At 44.4% G+C, this 18932-nt stretch overlaps 1 protein-coding gene across 1 annotated transcript in view; it reads left to right on the top strand.

The window, feature by feature from the left end:
- Nucleotides 1-18932, top strand: part of lemd3 (LEM domain containing 3) — a 32996-nt gene that overhangs the window by 9831 nt on the left and 4233 nt on the right. Inside the window, exons 3-13 of the mRNA XM_079531197.1 lie at nt 1802-1838; nt 2751-2894; nt 4314-4441; nt 7252-7393; nt 7759-7799; nt 10071-10140; nt 11056-11138; nt 14168-14250; nt 14597-14739; nt 18226-18327; nt 18475-18577. Of these exons, the coding sequence (XP_079387323.1) occupies nt 1802-1838; nt 2751-2894; nt 4314-4441; nt 7252-7393; nt 7759-7799; nt 10071-10140; nt 11056-11138; nt 14168-14250; nt 14597-14739; nt 18226-18327; nt 18475-18577 (1076 nt within the window). The remainder of the gene's footprint in view (nt 1-1801; nt 1839-2750; nt 2895-4313; nt 4442-7251; nt 7394-7758; nt 7800-10070; nt 10141-11055; nt 11139-14167; nt 14251-14596; nt 14740-18225; nt 18328-18474; nt 18578-18932) is intronic.

Genomic DNA, 18932 nt, shown 5'->3' with positions numbered 1-18932 from the left:
GGCAGGTGGGCAACCCTTAGTGTTTTATTTAGCTGCCGGGGGCAGGTGGGCAACCCTTAGTGTTTTATTTAGCTGCCGGGGGCAGGTGGGCAACCCTTAGTGTTTTATTTAGCTGCCAGGGGCAGGCGGGCAACCCTTAGTGTTTTATTTAGCTGCCGGGGGCAGGTGGGCAACCCTTAGTGTTTTATTTAGCTGCCAGGGGCAGGTGGGCAACCCTTAGTGTTTTATTTAGCTGCCGGGGGCAGGTGGGCGACCCTTAGTGTTTTATTTAGCTGCCGGGGGGGAGGTGGGCAACCCTTAGTGTTTTATTTAGCTGCCGGGGGCAGGTGGGCGACCCTTAGTGTTTTATTTAGCTGCCGGGGGGGAGGTGGGCAACCCTTAGTGCTTTTATGAGGCAGAGATGTATAAAACATCTAAAGAAATATCTTATTTCTTCCTCTCTGTAGATTACATGATTTACTTTGATGTGTTATATTTTCTTTTGTATAGCTGCCAGGGGCAGGTGGGCAACCCTTAGTGTTTTATTTAGCTGCCAGGGGCAGGTGGGCAACCCTTAGTGTTTTATTTAGCTGCCAGGGGCAGGTGGGCAACCCTTAGTGTTTTATTTAGCTGCCAGGGGCAGGTGGGCAACCCTTAGTGTTTTATTTAGCTGCCGGGGGGCAGGTGGGCAACCCTTAGTGTTTTATTTAGCTGCCAGGGGCAGGTGGGCAACCCTTAGTGTTTTATTTAGCTGCCAGGGGCAGGTGGGCAACCCTTAGTGTTTTATTTAGCTGCCAGGGGCAGGTGGGCACCCCTTAGTGTTTTATTTAGCTGCCAGGGGCAGGTGGGCAACCCTTAGTGTTTTATTTAGCTGCCAGGGGCAGGTGGGCAACCCTTAGTGTTTTATTTAGCTGCCAGGGGCAGGTGGGCAACCCTTAGTGTTTTATTTAGCTGCCGGGGGCAGGTGGGCGACCCTTAGTGTTTTATTTAGCTGCCGGGGGGGAGGTGGGCAACCCTTAGTGTTTTATTTAGCTGCCGGGGGCAGGTGGGCGACCCTTAGTGTTTTATTTAGCTGCCGGGGGGGAGGTGGGCAACCCTTAGTGCTTTTATGAGGCAGAGATGTATAAAACATCTAAAGAAATATCTTATTTCTTCCTCTCTGTAGATTACATGATTTACTTTGATGTGTTATATTTTCTTTTGTATTTGTTGTTGTATTGTAGGGGTATTGTAGGGGCGGCGGTGGCTCAGAGGTAGAGTGTCTGGATGGTAACCGTAAGGCCCCCAGAGTTAGTGTCGATGTGTCCTTGAGCAAGACACTGAACCCCTATTGCTCCCGATGTGCTGGTTGGTACCTTGCATGGTTTCCGTCGCCATCGGTGTGTGAATGGGTGAATGTAATGCACAATCTCTGTAAAGCGCCTTGGATAAATGGCATTAAATGGGGGTCAGTAGCCTATGCATGTCAAACTGGGCATCCTTTTCAGATGGGGTCTTGCCCATTTTCAGGGCAAGACCCGTGTGGACTCGGCCCCCAGCCTGGTACCCTAGTCAAAATATGGCCCTTGAGGAAAATGAATTGGGGAACCCTGGTGTACACGATGTATAGCTGTATGAGTAAAACTAAGAAACCCAAATTGCTGTCAAACTTAACTCTTCGTGTGTGTGTGTGTGTGTGTGTGTGTGTGTGTGGTGTGTGTGTGTGTGTGTGTGTGTGTGTGTGTGTGTGTGTGTGTGTGTGTGTGTGTGTGTGTGTGTGTGTGTGTGTGTGTGTGTGTGTGTGTGTGTGTGTGTGTGTGTGTGTGTGTGTGTGTGTCATCAGAAGCACATGGACGATGCAGACGGTGACGCTCCTCACGGTAAGTCAACGTTATTACGTCATCATCGACCAATCGCAATCATTTTAGATAATCGTATTGTTGTTTTTGAGCGGCGCTAGCCCCTCCCCCTCCTATGCCCATGGGTGTGTGAGTGTGTGTTTGGCCCGGACCATGATGATGTAACGATGATAAGAGCGCCCCTCACTTCACACAGGTGTGATTTGTTTTTGTTATCGTGTCCATCTTGAGAAATGTCCGTACATGTTTTCAAAAATCACACCTGTGTGAAGTGAGGGGCGTCTCTCATCATCGTAGCGCGCCACTCGGTGGCGCTATGAGCTTGTAGATCTGCTATTTTTCAATAGCTAAAGCATAACATAATGCTAACACCAACAGGGGTTCCCGCCCAAAATGGGTTAAAGGACAACTTTAGTTATTTTCATGTTTAGGTTGTTATTAGAGAAAGTAAAAGATGAGTGTTATTTTTTATGCTTTCTTTCGTTTTAAGGATTTTAGCTGTTTTTGACAGGGGGGCATTCGAGCATGGGGCTAAATGTGTTTTTTTTCACAAAATGTTATAGCCATTTCTTTTTTTATTGTTTACTATAGTCCTACTAGACCCCAAGAAATTACATCTGGCCACAGAAGATCACGGGATCTACTGAATGTGTCAAACTGACATATTGAGCCTATGACACACAGTGTGGCTTCCCCCCAGTAGGCCTCCTTCACATTCAGTAGATCCTGTCATCTTCTGTGGCCAGATGTAATTTCCTGGGGTCTAGTAGGACTATAGTAAATAATGAAAAAATAAATAGCTATAAAATTTTATAAAAAAATACATATTTAGCCCCATGTTCGAATGCCCCGCCCCCCTGTCAAAAACAGCTAATCATCTTTTATTTGCGGCGAGATAGTGACTGTGTGTGTGTGTGTGCGTGTGTGACACAGGCCTACCTCACGGGGGCGCCAGCGGGCGGTTCAGCATCGGCCTGAGACCTCGCTTCTCCAGCTACAGCGCCCTCTCCCAGCAGCACCCCGCCACTGCACCCTACAACCACAACAACAGCACCCTGCAGGCCCTTCAGCACCCAGGTTACTGTTCATAACCTCACCACACACTGGGGTTACTGTTCATAACTAATAAGTTTACAATTTAGGCATTTAGCAGACGCTCTTAACCCATTTTGACCTGAGATCAGATTCTAAAAATGTCTTCTAAATCCTGACAGTTTTCTAAAAAGCTATGTTTCTATGTCAGTCGTTCTTCGATTTTTCAAAAATAGCTACAAGCTCAGCGCGCCACTCAGTGGCGCGCTGAGCTTGTAGATCTGCTATTTTTCAATAGCTAAAGCATAGCATAATGCTAACACGAAAAGGGGTTCCCGCCCAAAATGGGTTAACCCATTTAGGCCTGACGTCGAAATAAATAAAAAGTCTTCTGAAAGAATATATATTCTAAGATTTGCGGCACATTTTCACGATATTAAAAAAAATAGCAGATCTATAAGCTCATAGCGCGCCACTCGGTGGCGCACTATACCAAATTTACCAAATTTGACTGAGGGACTTCCATTGGATTATTTTGAATTTTCGTTTTTTCATATATGAAAGCAGGGAATCATAGCTTCAAATTGGTTTGACCCACCAGTTTTGGAGACATGGCTTATAGAGTAATGTCTTGCAGAGAAACAGCGAGTTGAGAAAACAGGCTTGAAAAAGGTTCACTTCTGTGGACATTACACCTAGCTACATGTTTAAGCATTTATTTCATATTTACATGTCTTCTGTGGTCTCTAACATTACACCTATAGCTACATGTTTAAGCATTTATTTCATATTTACATGTCTTCTGTGGACTCTAACATTACACCTAGCTACATGTTTAAGCATTTATTTCATATTTACATGTCTTCTGTGGTCTCTAACATTACACCTAGCTACATGTTTAAGCATTTATTTCATATTTACATGTCTTCTGTGGTCTCTAACATTACACCTAGCTACATGTTTAAGCATTTATTTCATATTTACATGTCTTCTGTGGTCTCTAACATTACACCTAGCTACATGTTTAAGCATTTATTTCATATTTACATGTCTTCTGTGGACTCTAACATTACACCTAGCTACATGTTTAAGCATTTATTTCATATTTACATGTAGATTTCAGCTCTGACATTTATTTCAGACATGCTCTAGTATGTGAAGAGTCTGCCTGTGATATTAACCCATTTTGGACTGAGGTTGATTTAAAAAAGGCTTCTAAATCCTAACCTTTTTCTGAAAAACCCTTGTTTCTATGTCAGTGGTGCTCAACCTTTTTCATGTCAAGTCATGTCATATGTCATGTCATAGCGCGCCACTCGGTGGCGCGCTATGAGCTTGTACCCCAAAAGGGCTTAACTCATTTAAAAAAAAAAGGTACGGCCATGACAGCAACGGTACAAAAACTGGTAAAAACGAAAAAGAATTCCCCACCCTGTCCTAATGTCCCCACCCTGTCTGTCCCAGCAGCCCCCTACAGCAGCACCCTGTCCTACCCGCGGCCCAACCACCACGGCCTGAAGGTGGCGCCCAAACACCGCAAGATGTCCCACGGTCCCGAGGACGAGCTACTGCAGCAGTTCAAACGAGACGAGGTGAGAGGTCCACGCACGCGCACACAGACGCACACACACACACACGCACGCGCGCACGCACACAGACGCACACATACTAGGCATGTGGATCTCATCACTGAGGCCTTTTCACTGTAGCTACAGTGAAAAGTCATCAACTGATCGACGGACAGCGATTTTCTGAAGCTAAAGGTGTTTTCTCTTGTTTAAGGCGTGGGGCTCACTTCTGTTAGTCGCGGCTGCTCTTCAGAGTCTGTTTGTTGTCTACTCTCAACGTGTCTACTCTGCACCGTCGCGTGTGTGTGTGCGTGTGTGTGTGTGTGTGTGTGTGTGTGTGTGTGTGTGTGTGTGTGTGTGTGTGTGTGTGTGTGTGTGTGTGTGTGTGTGTGTGTGTGTGTGTGTGTGTGTGTGTGTGTGTGTGTGTGTGTGTGTGTGTGTGTGTGTGTGTGTGTGTGTGTGTGTGTGTGTGTGTGTGTGTGTGTGTGTGTGTGTGTGTGTGTGTGTGTTCAACGCGCCTCAGAAACACAGAATAGGGTGAAATACAACATGAAAAAAAACGGTGCAACCCGCATGGAGTTTACCAATGCGAGCACCAGGGGGTGTGTCTCTATAACAACATGTGATGTAATGCCCACAGGTGTCCACTAGGGGGTGTGTCTCTATAACAACATGTGATGTAATGTCCACAGGTGTCCACCAGGGGGTGTGTCTCTATAACAACATGTGATGTAATGTCCACAGGTGTCCACCAGGGGGTGTGTCTCTATAACAACATGTGATGTAATGTCCACAGGTGTCCACCAGGGGGTGTGTCTCTATAACAACATGTGATGTAATGTCCACAGGTGTCCACCAGGGGGTGTGTCTCTATAACAACATGTGATGTAATGTCCACAGGTGTCCACCAGGGGGCGTGTCTCTATAACAACATGTGATGTAATGTCCACAGGTGTCCACCAGGGGCCGTGTCTCTATAACAACTTGTGATGTAATGTCCACAGGTGTCCACCAGGGGCCGTGTCTCTATAACATGTGATGTAATGTCCACAGGTGTCCACCAGGGGGTGTGTCTCTATAACAACTTGTGATGTAATGTCCACAGGTGTCCACCAGGGGCCGTGTCTCTATAACATGTGATGTAATGTCCACAGGTGTCCACCAGGGGGCGTGTCTCTATAACAACATGTGATGTAATGTCCACAGGTGTCCACCAGGGGCCGTGTCTCTATAACAACTTGTGATGTAATGTCCACAGGTGTCCACCAGGTGCCGTGTCTCTATAACATGTGATGTAATGTCCACAGGTGTCCACCAGGGGGTGTGTCTCTATAACAACTTGTGATGTAATGTCCACAGGTGTCCACCAGGGGCCGTGTCTCTATAACATGTGATGTAATGCCCACAGGTGTCCACTAGGGGGTGTGTCTCTATAACAACTTGTGATGTAATGTCCACAGGTGTCCACCAGGGGGCGTGTCTCTATAACATGTGATGTAATGTCCACAGGTGTCCACTAGGGGGCGTGTCTCTATAACAACATGTGATGTAATGCCCACAGGTGTCCACCAGGGGGCGTGTCTCTATAACAACATGTGATGTAATGCCCACAGGTGTCCACCAGGGGGCGTGTCTATATAACATGTGATGTAATGTCCACAGGTGTCCACCAGGGGGTGTGTCTCTATAACAACATGTGATGTAATGCCCACAGGTGTCCACCAGGGGGCGTGTCTATATAACATGTGATGTAATGTCCACAGGTGTCCACCAGGGGGTGTGTCTCTATAACAACTTGTGATGTAATGTCCACAGGTGTCCACCAGGGGGCGTGTCTCTATAACAACATGTGATGTAATGTCCACAGGTGTCCACCAGGGGGCGTGTCTCTATAACAACATGTGATGTAATGTCCACAGGTGTCCACCAGGGGCCGTGTCTCTATAACAACTTGTGATGTAATGTCCACAGGTGTCCACCAGGGGCCGTGTCTCTATAACATGTGATGTAATGTCCACAGGTGTCCACCAGGGGGTGTGTCTCTATAACAACTTGTGATGTAATGTCCACAGGTGTCCACCAGGGGCCGTGTCTCTATAACATGTGATGTAATGCCCACAGGTGTCCACTAGGGGGTGTGTCTCTATAACAACTTGTGATGTAATGTCCACAGGTGTCCACCAGGGGGCGTGTCTCTATAACATGTGATGTAATGTCCACAGGTGTCCACTAGGGGGCGTGTCTCTATAACAACATGTGATGTAATGCCCACAGGTGTCCACCAGGGGGCGTGTCTCTATAACAACATGTGATGTAATGCCCACAGGTGTCCACCAGGGGGCGTGTCTATATAACATGTGATGTAATGTCCACAGGTGTCCACCAGGGGGTGTGTCTCTATAACAACATGTGATGTAATGCCCACAGGTGTCCACCAGGGGGCGTGTCTATATAACATGTGATGTAATGTCCACAGGTGTCCACCAGGGGGCGTGTCTCTATAACAACATGTGATGTAATGCCCACAGGTGTCCACCAGGGGGCGTGTCTATATAACATGTGATGTAATGTCCACAGGTGTCCACCAGGGGGTGTGTCTCTATAACAACATGTGATGTAATGTCCACAGGTGACCACTAGGGGGCGTGTCTCTATATCATGTGATGTAATGCCCACAGGTGTCCACTAGGGGGCGTGTCTCTATAACAACATGTGATTTAATGCCCACAGGTGTCCACCAGGGGGCGTGTCTCTATAACAACATGTGGTGTAATGCCCACAGGTGTCCACCAGGGGGCGTGTCTCTATAACAACATGTGGTGTAATGTCCACAGGTGTCCACTAGGGGGCGTGTCAGCGCTCATTACCTGTCCATGCTGTTACTGAGCGCGGCGTGTCTGTTCTTCCTGTTACTGGGTCTGCTCTACCTGCGAATGAGAGGGGGAGGGGGGGTCGCCACCCCCGGTGATATCATCGGTGAGTACACGCACGCACAGGGCCCTAGCCCCTCCTATATTCAGCTATAGTGTAGATTTATAGGGCGCTAGCCCCTCCTATATTCAGCTATTAGTGTAGATTTATAGGGCGCTAACTAAGCATTATGTTGTACTTTAGCTATTGAAAAATAGCAGATCTACAAGCTCGTAGCGCGCCACCGAGTGGCGCGCTACGAGCTTGTAGGTCTGCTATTTTTGAAAAATCGTAAGAATGTGGCACAAATCTTTGAATTTATATTCTTTCAGAGCGAACGTTTTTATTCAGGCCTCAATGGGTTTAAGAACCTTCCATTTGGAACAGTGACTAATAAATAAATGTGTTTTGTTTTTCTTTCATCTTTGCAGTAAAAAACCATCCGTTTGGGACAGAGTTCGACAGCTCGTATGTAAGTAGATCATTTATTTTGACTTTTATACAGACTCCATCTCCCAGAGGTCTATAGGGCATTGTAACAGACATACTCCATCTCCCAGAGGTCTATAGGGCATTGTAACAGACAGACTCCATCTCCCAGCGGTCTATAGGGCATTGTAACAGACAGACTCCATCTCCCAGGGGTCTATAGGGCATTGTAACAGACAGACTCCATCTCCCAGGGGTCTATAGGGCATTGTAACAGGGACAGACTCCATCTCCCAGGGGTCTATAGGGCATTGTAACAGGGACAGACTCCATCTCCCAGGGGTCTATAGGGCATTGTAACAGGGATAGACTCCATCTCCCAGAGGTCTATAGGGCATTGTAACAGACAGACTCCATCTCCCAGCGGTCTATAGGGCATTGTAACAGACAGACTCCATCTCCCAGCGGTCTATAGGGCATTGTAACAGACAGACTCCATCTCCCAGGGGTCTATAGGGCATTGTAACAGGGATAGACTCCATCTCCCAGGGGTCTATAGGGCATTGTAACAGGGACAGACTCCATCTCCCAGGGGTCTATAGGGCATTGTAACAGGGACAGACTCCATCTCCCAGGGGTCTATAGGGCATTGTAACAGGGATAGACTCCATCTCCCAGAGGTCTATAGGGCATTGTAACAGACAGACTCCATCTCCCAGAGGTCTATAGGGCATTGTAACAGACATACTCCATCTCCCAGAGGTCTATAGGGCATTGTAACAGACAGACTCCATCTCACAGGGGTCTATAGGGCATTGTAACAGGGACAGACTCCATCTCCCAGAGGTCTATAGGACATTGTAACAGACAGACTCCATCTCCCAGAGGTCTATAGGGCATTGTAACAGACAGACTCCATCTCCCAGGGGTCTATAGGGCATTGTAACAGGGATAGACTCCATCTCCCAGGGGTCTATAGGGCATTGTAACAGGGATAGACTCCATCTCACAGGGGTCTATAGGGCATTGTAACAGGGACAGACTCCATCTCCCAGAGGTCTATAGGGCATTGTAACAGGGATAGACTCCATCTCCCAGAGGTCTATAGGGCATTGTAACAGGGATAGACTCCATCTCCCAGAGGTCTATAGGGCATTGTAACAGGGATAGACTCCATCTCCCAGAGGTCTATAGGGCATTGTAACAGGGACAGACTCCATCTCCCAGGGGTCTATAGGGCATTGTAACAGGGATAGACTCCATCTCCCAGGGGTCTATAGGGCATTGTAACAGGGATAGACTCCATCTCCCAGAGGTCTATAGGGCATTGTAACAGGGACAGACTCCATCTCCCAGGGGTCTATAGGGCATTGTAACAGGGACAGACTCCATCTCCCAGAGGTCTATAGGGCATTGTAACAGGGATAGACTCCATCTCCCAGGGGTCTATAGGGCATTGTAACAGGGACAGACTCCATCTCCCAGAGGTCTATAGGGCATTGTAACAGACATACTCCATCTCCCAGAGGTCTATAGGGCATTGTAACAGGGACAGACTCCATCTCCCAGAGGTCTATAGGGCATTGTAACAGGGACAGACTCCATCTCCCAGAGGTCTATAGGGCATTGTAACAGGGACAGACTCCATCTCCCAGGGGTCTATAGGGCATTGTAACAGGGACAGACTCCATCTCCCAGGGGTCTATAGGGCATTGTAACAGGGACAGACTCCATCTCCCAGGGGTCTATAGGGCATTGTAACGGGGACAGACTCCATCTCCCAGGGTATCTGTTATTTTTGAGGGGTGCTAGCCCCTCCTATACACAGGTTTAATTTTAGTAAACGACATTGACAATAAAAGGGAAAATGTACGTCATAATGTGCCTCATTACGTCATACTGTCTCTTTATTGTTAATGGCGTTGTTTGTTTTACATCACCATTACATCACTTAATCAACATGAGTTAGACTTTAATATGTTAGACCGCCGCTCACTTCACACAGGTGTGATTTTAGGGCGGGAACCTCTTTTGGTGTTAGCATTATGTTATGCTTTAGCTATTGAAAAATAGCAGACCATCAAGCTCGTAGCGCGCCACTCGGTGGCGCACTATGAGCTTGTAGGTCTGCTATTTTTCAAAAATCGACATAGAAACAAAATCGACATTCAGAAAACTGTCAGGATGTAGAAGACATTTTTAGAATCTGATCTCAGGTCAAAATGGGTTAATATGTTAGAGCGCCGCTCACTTCACACGGGTGTGATTTTATTTAACCCTTTGTTGTATGTGTCATTTTTTTAACCCTTCGTAGACCAAGGCAGAGAAGGACATCATCCTGAAGCTCCTGTTGAACCTCCACGACCACCTGGCTCGCATCGCTGGTAATTAACATTAACTCACTGAGCGCCACCTAGTGGTGAACCTCCACGACCACCTGGCTCGCATCGCTGGTAATTAATATTAACTCACTGAGCGCCACCTAGTGGTGAACCTCCACGACCACCTGGCTCGCATCGCTGGTAATTAATATTAACTCACTGAGCGCCACCTAGTGGTGAACCTCCACGACCACCTGGCTCGCATCGCTGGTAATTAATATTAACTCACTGAGCGCCACCTAGTGGTGAACCTCCACGACCACCTGGCTCGCATCGCTGGTAATTAATATTAACTCACTGAGCGCCACCTAGTGGTGAACCTCCACGACCACCTGGCTCGCATCGCTGGTAATTCATATTAACTCACTGAGCGCCACCTAGTGGTGAACCTCCACGACCACCTGGCTCGCATCGCTGGTAATTAACATTAACTCACTGAGCGCCACCTAGTGATGAACCTCCACGACCACCTGGCTCGCATCGCTGGTAATTAATATTAACTCACTGAGCGCCACCTAGTGGTGGCTCAGAGCGTATTATATCTTTAGGTAAAGTGCCTAATGTGGCCCATTCCATTATCCTGGGAGGTGCTTAAAACATTGACATTTGTTTCAGTTAATTTGTAGATTTTGATAATTATTATAAAACATGCATTAACCACCTCAACCCCTATAGAGCGTCGCAGCCCCCCCCCCCCCCCCCCCCCCCCTACCATGGCCCAGGAATGTCTATGAGGAAAATGAACGGAGAATCATTTCCTGGGCCATGGTAGGGGGCGGGACTGGGCCCTGGTAGGGGGCGGGACTGGGCCATGGTAGGGGGCGGGACTGGGCCATGGTAGGGGGCGGGACTGCGACGCTCTCTATTAGGGCAGCATTGGAACTTTATGTCGTATATTGTGTGTTTTAACCCCTTCAGGGGAGCATGAGTGTGGCGCTTCAGAAGACCAGAAGCTTCCCAACAGGACTCTGTCCATCACAGAGGCATCCGCATACCTGGCGGTACGTTAAGGGTTAATGTTGAAGGGTTGAGGGGTTTGTTGTTAGCATGGAATCTGGATGTGTATATTATTACAGGATGTGTATATTATTATTACAGGATGTGTATATTATTATTACAGGATGTGTGTATATTATTACAGGATGTGTGTATTATTACAGGATGTGTATATTATTATATTATTACAGGATGTGTATATTATTATATTATTACAGGATGTGTATATTATTACAGGATGTGTATATTATTATATTATTACAGGATGTGTATATTATTATATTATTACAGGATGTGTATATTATATTATTACAGGATGTGTATATTATTACAGGATGTGTATATTATTATATTATTACAGGATGTGTATATTATTACAGGATGTGTATATTATATTATTACAGGATGTGTATATTATTACAGGATGTGTATATTATTACAGGATGTGTATATTATATTATTACAGGATGTGTATATTATATTATTACAGGATGTGTATATTATTACAGGATGTGTATATTATTATATTATTACAGGATGTGTATATTATATTATTACAGGATGTGTATATTATTATATTATTACAGGATGTGTATATTATTACAGGATGTGTATATTATATTATTACAGGATGTGTATATTATTACAGGATGTGTATATTATTACAGGATGTGTATATTATTACAGGATGTGTATATTATTACAGGATGTGTATATTATATTATTACAGGATGTGTATATTATATTATTACAGGATGTGTATATTATTACAGGATGTGTATATTATATTATTACAGGATGTGTATATTATATTATTACAGGATGTGTATATTATTACAGGATGTGTATATTATATTATTACAGGATGTGTATATATTACAGGATGTGTATATTATATTATTACAGGATGTGTATATTATTACAGGATGTGTATATTATTACAGGATGTGTATATTATTACAGGATGTGTATATTATATTATTACAGGATGTGTATATTATTACAGGATGTGTATATTATATTATTACAGGATGTGTATATTATTACAGGATGTGTATATTATATTATTACAGGATGTGTATATTATTACAGGATGTGTATATTATATTATTACAGGATGTGTATATTATTACAGGATGTGTATATTATTACAGGATGTGTATATTATATTATTACAGGATGTGTATATTATTACAGGATGTGTATATTATTATATTATTACAGGATGTGTATATTATTACAGGATGTGTATATTATTACAGGATGTGTATATTATTACAGGATGTGTATATTATATTATTACAGGATGTGTATATTATTATATTATTACAGGATGTGTATATTATTACAGGATGTGTATATTATTACAGGATGTGTATATTATTACAGGATGTGTGTATTATTATATTATTACAGGATGTGTATATTATATTATTACAGGATGTGTATATTATTACAGGATGTGTATATTATTACAGGATGTGTATATTATTATATTATTACAGGATGTGTATATTATATTATTACAGGATGTGTATATTATTACAGGATGTGTATATTATATTATTACAGGATGTGTATATTATTACAGGATGTGTATATTATTACAGGATGTGTGTATTATTATTACAGGATGTGTATATTATTACAGGATGTGTGTATTATTACAGGATGTGTATATTATTACAGGATGTGTATATTATTACAGGATGTGTGTATTATTACAGGATGTGTGTATTATTACAGGAGGTGTATATTATTACAGGATGTGTATATTATTATATTATTACAGGATGTGTATATTATTACAGGATGTGTATATTATATTATTACAGGATGTGTATATTATTACAGGATGTGTATATTATATTATTACAGGATGTGTATATTATTACAGGATGTGTATATTGTTACAGGATGTGTATATTATTACAGGATGTGTATATTATTACAGGATGTGTATATTATTACAGGATGTGTATATTATTACAGGATGTGTGTATTATTATTACAGGATGTGTATATTATTACAGGATGTGTATATTATTACAGGATGTGTATATTATTACAGGATGTGTGTATTATTATTACAGGATGTGTATATTATTACAGGATGTGTATATTATTACAGGATGTTTATATTATTACAGGATGTGTGTATTATTACAGGATGTGTATATTATTACAGGATGTGTATATTATTATATTATTACAGGATGTGTATATTATTACAGGATGTGTATATTATTACAGGATGTGTGTATTATTACGGGATGTGTATATTATTACAGGATGTGTATATTATTACAGGATGTGTGTATTATTACAGGATGTGTGTATTATTACAGGATGTGTGTATTATTACAGGATGTGTGTATTATTACAGGATGTGTATATTATTACAGGATGTGTATATTATTACAGGATGTGTATATTATTACAGGATGTGGATATTATTACAGGATGTGGATATTATTACAGGATGTGGATATTATTACAGGATGTGGATATTATTACAGGATGTGGATGTGGGTATTATTACAGGATGTGTGTATTATTACAGGATGTGTGTATTATTACAGGATGTGGATATTATTACAGGATGTGGATGTGTATATTATTACAGGATGTGTGTATTATTACAGGATGTGTATATTGTTACAGGATGTGTGTATTGTTACAGGATGTGTGTATTATTACAGGATGTGTGTATTATTACAGGATGTGTGTATTATTACAGGATGTGTGTATTATTACAGGATGTGTGTATTATTACAGGATGTGTATATTATTACAGGATGTGTATATTACAGGAAACTCCCGTTAAACTCCCGAATTGTACCATCACACCTGTATATTACCGTATATTAACTGTATATGCTGCTAAACTTGAGGTTTACGGGAAAAATACAGTGATTTTAGTGTTAAATAAAGGTGTTATTTTAACCCCTCAGGGTCAGAATGGTAAATAAAGGTGTTATTTTAACCCCTCGGGGTCAGAGTGTTAAATAAAGGTGTTATTTTAACCCCTCAGGGTCAGAATGAGACCTTCGGAGGGTTCGTACTGACGTCGTTAGAGTGGATCATCAAGGCTGGCGAGGACGTGGTGGGAATCCGGTACGTTCACTTCATTTCCTTCTGATTCATTCATTAACGGCTAACGGTTAATTAGCTAACGGTTAATTAGCCGGCAAGGCCTGAATAGAATGTCTCCATTTGGCCATCCCTAAACAGGACAGACTCCAGACCACTAGGGGCAGTGTGTTATAATGTAAACATGTATTAACAGGACCTCCAGCAACTAGGGGCAGTGTGTTATAATGTAAACGTTGTATTAACAGGTTAACAGGACCTCCCGGCCACTAGGGGCAGTGTGTTATAATGTAAACGTTGTATTAACAGGTTAACAGGACCTCCCGGCCACTAGGGGCAGTGTGTTATAATGTAAACGTTGTATTAACAGGTTAACAGGGCCTCCCGGCCAGCAGGTGGCAGCCATCGAGGACATTTTCTTCCTGGAGTCTCTCCATCCCAACATGTCCTTCCTGTGTCGTCTGAGACGAGCCTTCTTCACCGTCGTCCACCGGGTGGCGCTCATCCTGGCAGGTACCTGACCTTTAACCTCTGACCCTTAACGTTTTCTGTGCCATCTACGTTCATAAACGTAGCTAGGCTAACGGTACCTACTGGTGCTAACTACGCGTATATTCGTAGACAATCGTTGAATCCATATATGAACGCGCCGTCCGTCTGTTTACCTTTTAGCATTGCTCCGGCTAGTATGGAGAGCCTCCGTCCCCACCAGCTATGGGATTTTTAAATCCAGCTCCGTTGAGCCTCCATTATAACAGGATTTTCGAAGCGCCGCTGTCCATGGTGAGCCGCCGCGCACCTGACGATAGTAAACCATTTGTGAGTTTGTATCGCATCGCTGAGAAAATGTAGCTGGTTGTACTGCTAGCTAAAGGCTGTGAGCTAATGTAGCTGGTTGTACTGCTAGCTAGAGGCTGTGAGCTAATGTAGCTGGTTGTACTGCTAGCTAGAGGCTGTGAGCTAATGTAGCTGGTTGTACTGCTAGCTAAAGGCTGTGAGCTAATGTAGCTGGTTGTACTGCTAGCTAAAGGCTGTGGGCTAATGTAGCTGGTTGTACTGCTAGCTAAAGGCTGTGAGCTAATGTAGCTGGTTGTACTGCTAGCTAAAGGCTGTGAGCTAATGTAGCTGGTTGTACTGCTAGCTAAAGGCTGTGGGCTAATGTAGCTGGTTGTACTGCTAGCTAAAGGCTGTGAGCTAATGTAGCTGGTTGTACTGCTAGCTAAAGGCTGTGAGCTAATGTAGCTGGTTGTACTGCTAGCTAAAGGCTGTGAGCTAATGTAGCTGGTTGTACTGCTAGCTAAAGGCTGTGAGCTAATGTAGCTGGTTGTACTGCTAGCTAAAGGCTGTGGGCTAATGTAGCTGGTTGTACTGCTAGCTAAAGGCTGTGAGCTAATGTAGCTGGTTGTACTGCTAGCTAAAGTCTGTGAGCTAATGTAGCTGGTTGTACTGCTAGCTAAAGGCTGGGGGCTAATGTAGCTGGTTGTACTGCTAGCTAAAGGCTGTGAGCTAATGTAGCTGGTTGTACTGCTAGCTGAAGGCTGTGAGCTAATGTAGCTGGTTGTACTGCTAGCTAAAGGCTGTGAGCTAATGTAGCTGGGGTCATCCCTATGTTCCCCAGGTTCTATGTTCCCCACTCACCCAGCCCCCCAAAAAAGGTTGTAGTTGGTTGTAGCTGGTTGTACTGCTAGCTAAAGGCTGTGAGCTAATGTAGCTGGTTGTACTGCTAGCTAAAGGCTGTGAGCTAATGTAGCTGGTTGTACTGCTAGCTAAAGGCTGTGAGCTAATGTAGCTGGTTGTACTGCTAGCTAAAGGCTGTGAGCTAATGTAGCTGGTTGTACTGCTAGCTAAAGGCTGTGAGCTAATGTAGCTGGTTGTACTGCTAGCTAAAGGCTGTGGGCTAATGTAGCTGGTTGTACTGCTAGCTAAAGGCTGTGGGCTAATGTAGCTGGTTGTACTGCTAGCTAAAGGCTGTGAGCTAATGTAGCTGGTTGTACTGCTAGCTAAAGGCTGGGGGCTAATGTAGCTGGTTGTACTGCTAGCTAAAGGCTGTGAGCTAATGTAGCTGGTTGTACTGCTAGCTAAAGGCTGTGAGCTAATGTAGCTGGTTGTACTGCTAGCTAAAGGCTGTGAGCTAATGTAGCTGGTTGTACTGCTAGCTAAAGGCTGTGAGCTAATGTAGCTGGTTGTACTGCTAGCTAAAGGCAAGGACAGTCTAAGAAGGATGAGATGCGAAGACCGTACGGGCGACGCCATGTTGCTTTGGAAGGAAAGAAACATGCGCAATGGGCTATATGCAGCCAACACTTCCGCGTTCAGCTTCCTTGGTCTCAACTGCGCATGTTTCTTTCCTTCCAAAGCAACATGGCGTCGCCCGTACGGTCTTCGCGTCTCATCCTTCTTAGACTGTCCTTGGCTAAAGGCTGTGAGCTAATGTAGCTGGTTGTACTGCTAGCTAAAGGCTGTGAGCTAATGTAGCTGGTTGTACTGCTAGCTAGAGGCTGTGAGCTAATGTAGCTGGTTGTACTGCTAGCTAAAGGCTGTGAGCTAATGTAGCTGGTTGTACTGCTAGCTAGAGGCTGTGAGCTAATGTAGCTGGTTGTACTGCTAGCTAAAGGCTGTGAGCTAATGTAGCTGGTTGTACTGCTAGCTAGAGGCTGTGAGCTAATGTAGCTAGTTGTACTGCTAGCTAAAGGCTGTGGGCTAATGTAGCTGGTTGTACTGCTAGCTAAAGGCTGTGAGCTAATGTAGCTGGTTGTACTGCTAGCTAAAGGCTGTGAGCTAATGTAGCTGGTTGTACTGCTAGCTAAAGGCTGTGGGCTAATGTAGCTGGTTGTACTGCTAGCTAAAGGCTGTGAGCTAATGTAGCTGGTTGTACTGCTAGCTAAAGGCTGTGAGCTAATGTAGCTGGTTGTACTGCTAGCTAAAGGCTGTGAGCTAATGTAGCTGGTTGTACTGCTAGGTAAAGGCTGTGAGCTAATGTAGCTGGTTGTACTGCTAGCTAAAGGCTGTGAGCTAATGTAGCTGGTTGTACTGCTAGCTAAAGGCTGTGAGCTAATGTAGCTGGTTGTACTGCTAGCTAAAGGCTGTGAGCTAATGTAGCTGGTTGTACTGCTAGCTAGAGGCTGTGAGCTAATGTAGCTGGTTGTACTGCTAACTAGAGGCTGTGAGCTAATGTAGCTGGTTGTACTGCTAGCTAGAGGCTGTGAGCTAATGTAGCTGGTTGTACTGCTAGCTAAAGGCTGTGAGCTAATGTAGCTGGTTGTACTGCTAGCTAGAGGCTGTGAGCTAATGTAGCTGGTTGTACTGCTAGCTAAAGGCTGTGAGCTAATGTTGCTGGTTGTACTGCTAGCTAAAGGCTGTGAGCTAATGCCAGTGGTGTTGTGATCCTCCCAACGGCCCCCACCTTCCTGAATAACCCGGAAGGGAAACAAGCTCCGTAGAGTGAGGGCGTACGGGCGGCATTTCGGCAGTGTGCGCATGCTAACACTAGATGGCGCTAAAGGAGTTAAAGGAATTGTGACAGGGCTCAATTGCACCCAAAAGACCCTGAACTTTTAACATTCAGTAGATTTTCTGTGCTCTGGGGTTTTCTGGCTCAAACTCTGATTCCAAATCCCATACAAGTCAATGGGATTTGCCAGCAGATGTCACTGTTTTCACTGTTTTCATTGCAGCTCAAAAGGCTTCCAAACCCCAGAGAAAACTCCAGACCACAGAAAATCCACTGAATGTTCTAAGTTCAGGTTTTTTGGGGTCATAAAACCTACAATAAAAAATAAATGGAAATTAATGTCACAAAAGCTTTAGCGTCCAAGATGGCGACAAAACCCAACGTGCATCATAGTGGAATTGCTTCTCACGTGGCACCCAAGCACCACCACTTATGTCCACCAGATGGCACTCATTGTGTGTGTGTGTGTGTGTGTGTGTGTGTGTGTGTGTGTGTGTGTGTGTGTGTGTGTGTGTGTGTGTGTGTGTGTGTGTGTGTGTGCTATGCAGTGATCGGCCTCCTGGCGGCGCTAGTGTTCTACATGAAGTATCGCTGGAGGAGAGAAGAGGAGGAGACACGGAACATGTATGACATGGTGGAGAGGATCATTGGTAAGAACACGCTAAGAACACGCTAAGACATGTATGTACAGAGATGGACGGCACCATGTTCATCTATGCTAGACTAAGTGTGTGTGTGTGTGTGTGTGTGTGTGTGCGTGTGTGGGTGCGTGCGTGTGTTTGTGTGCGCGTGTGTAGACGTGTTGCGGAGTCACAGCGAGGCGTGTCAGGAGAACAAGGACCTTCAGCCCTACCTGCCCATCCCCCACGTCAGAGACTCACTGGTGCCCCCACAGGACAGGTATGGCATCACACCTGAACTAGAGCCCCCCCCCCCCCCCCCCCCCCACACAGGACAGGTACCCAAATTACACACTGGTGGATAAACCCATTTAGGCCTGACGTCAAAATTAAAAAAAAAAAAATCTTCTAAATCCTCCAGTTTTCTGAAATAAATATTTTCACGATTTTTCAAAAATAGCAGACCTACAAGCTCGTAGCTCGCCCCGAGTGGCGCGCTACGAGCTTGTAGATCTGCTATTTTTCAATGTTTAAAACACCAAAAAGGGTTCCCGCCCAGAATGGGTTAACATTCTCAGTCGCCAAGACTGATTTCAGTCATTTGGATTCCATAGGACAGGTGACCCCCTAGGGGT

This window comes from Electrona antarctica (assembly GCF_951216825.1).
Source record: "Electrona antarctica genome assembly, contig: scaffold_58, whole genome shotgun sequence".
NCBI lineage: Eukaryota > Metazoa > Chordata > Actinopteri > Myctophiformes > Myctophidae > Electrona > Electrona antarctica.
The sequence above is the reverse complement of the archived record's forward strand: the minus strand, read 5'-3'. Positions and strand labels throughout refer to the sequence as shown.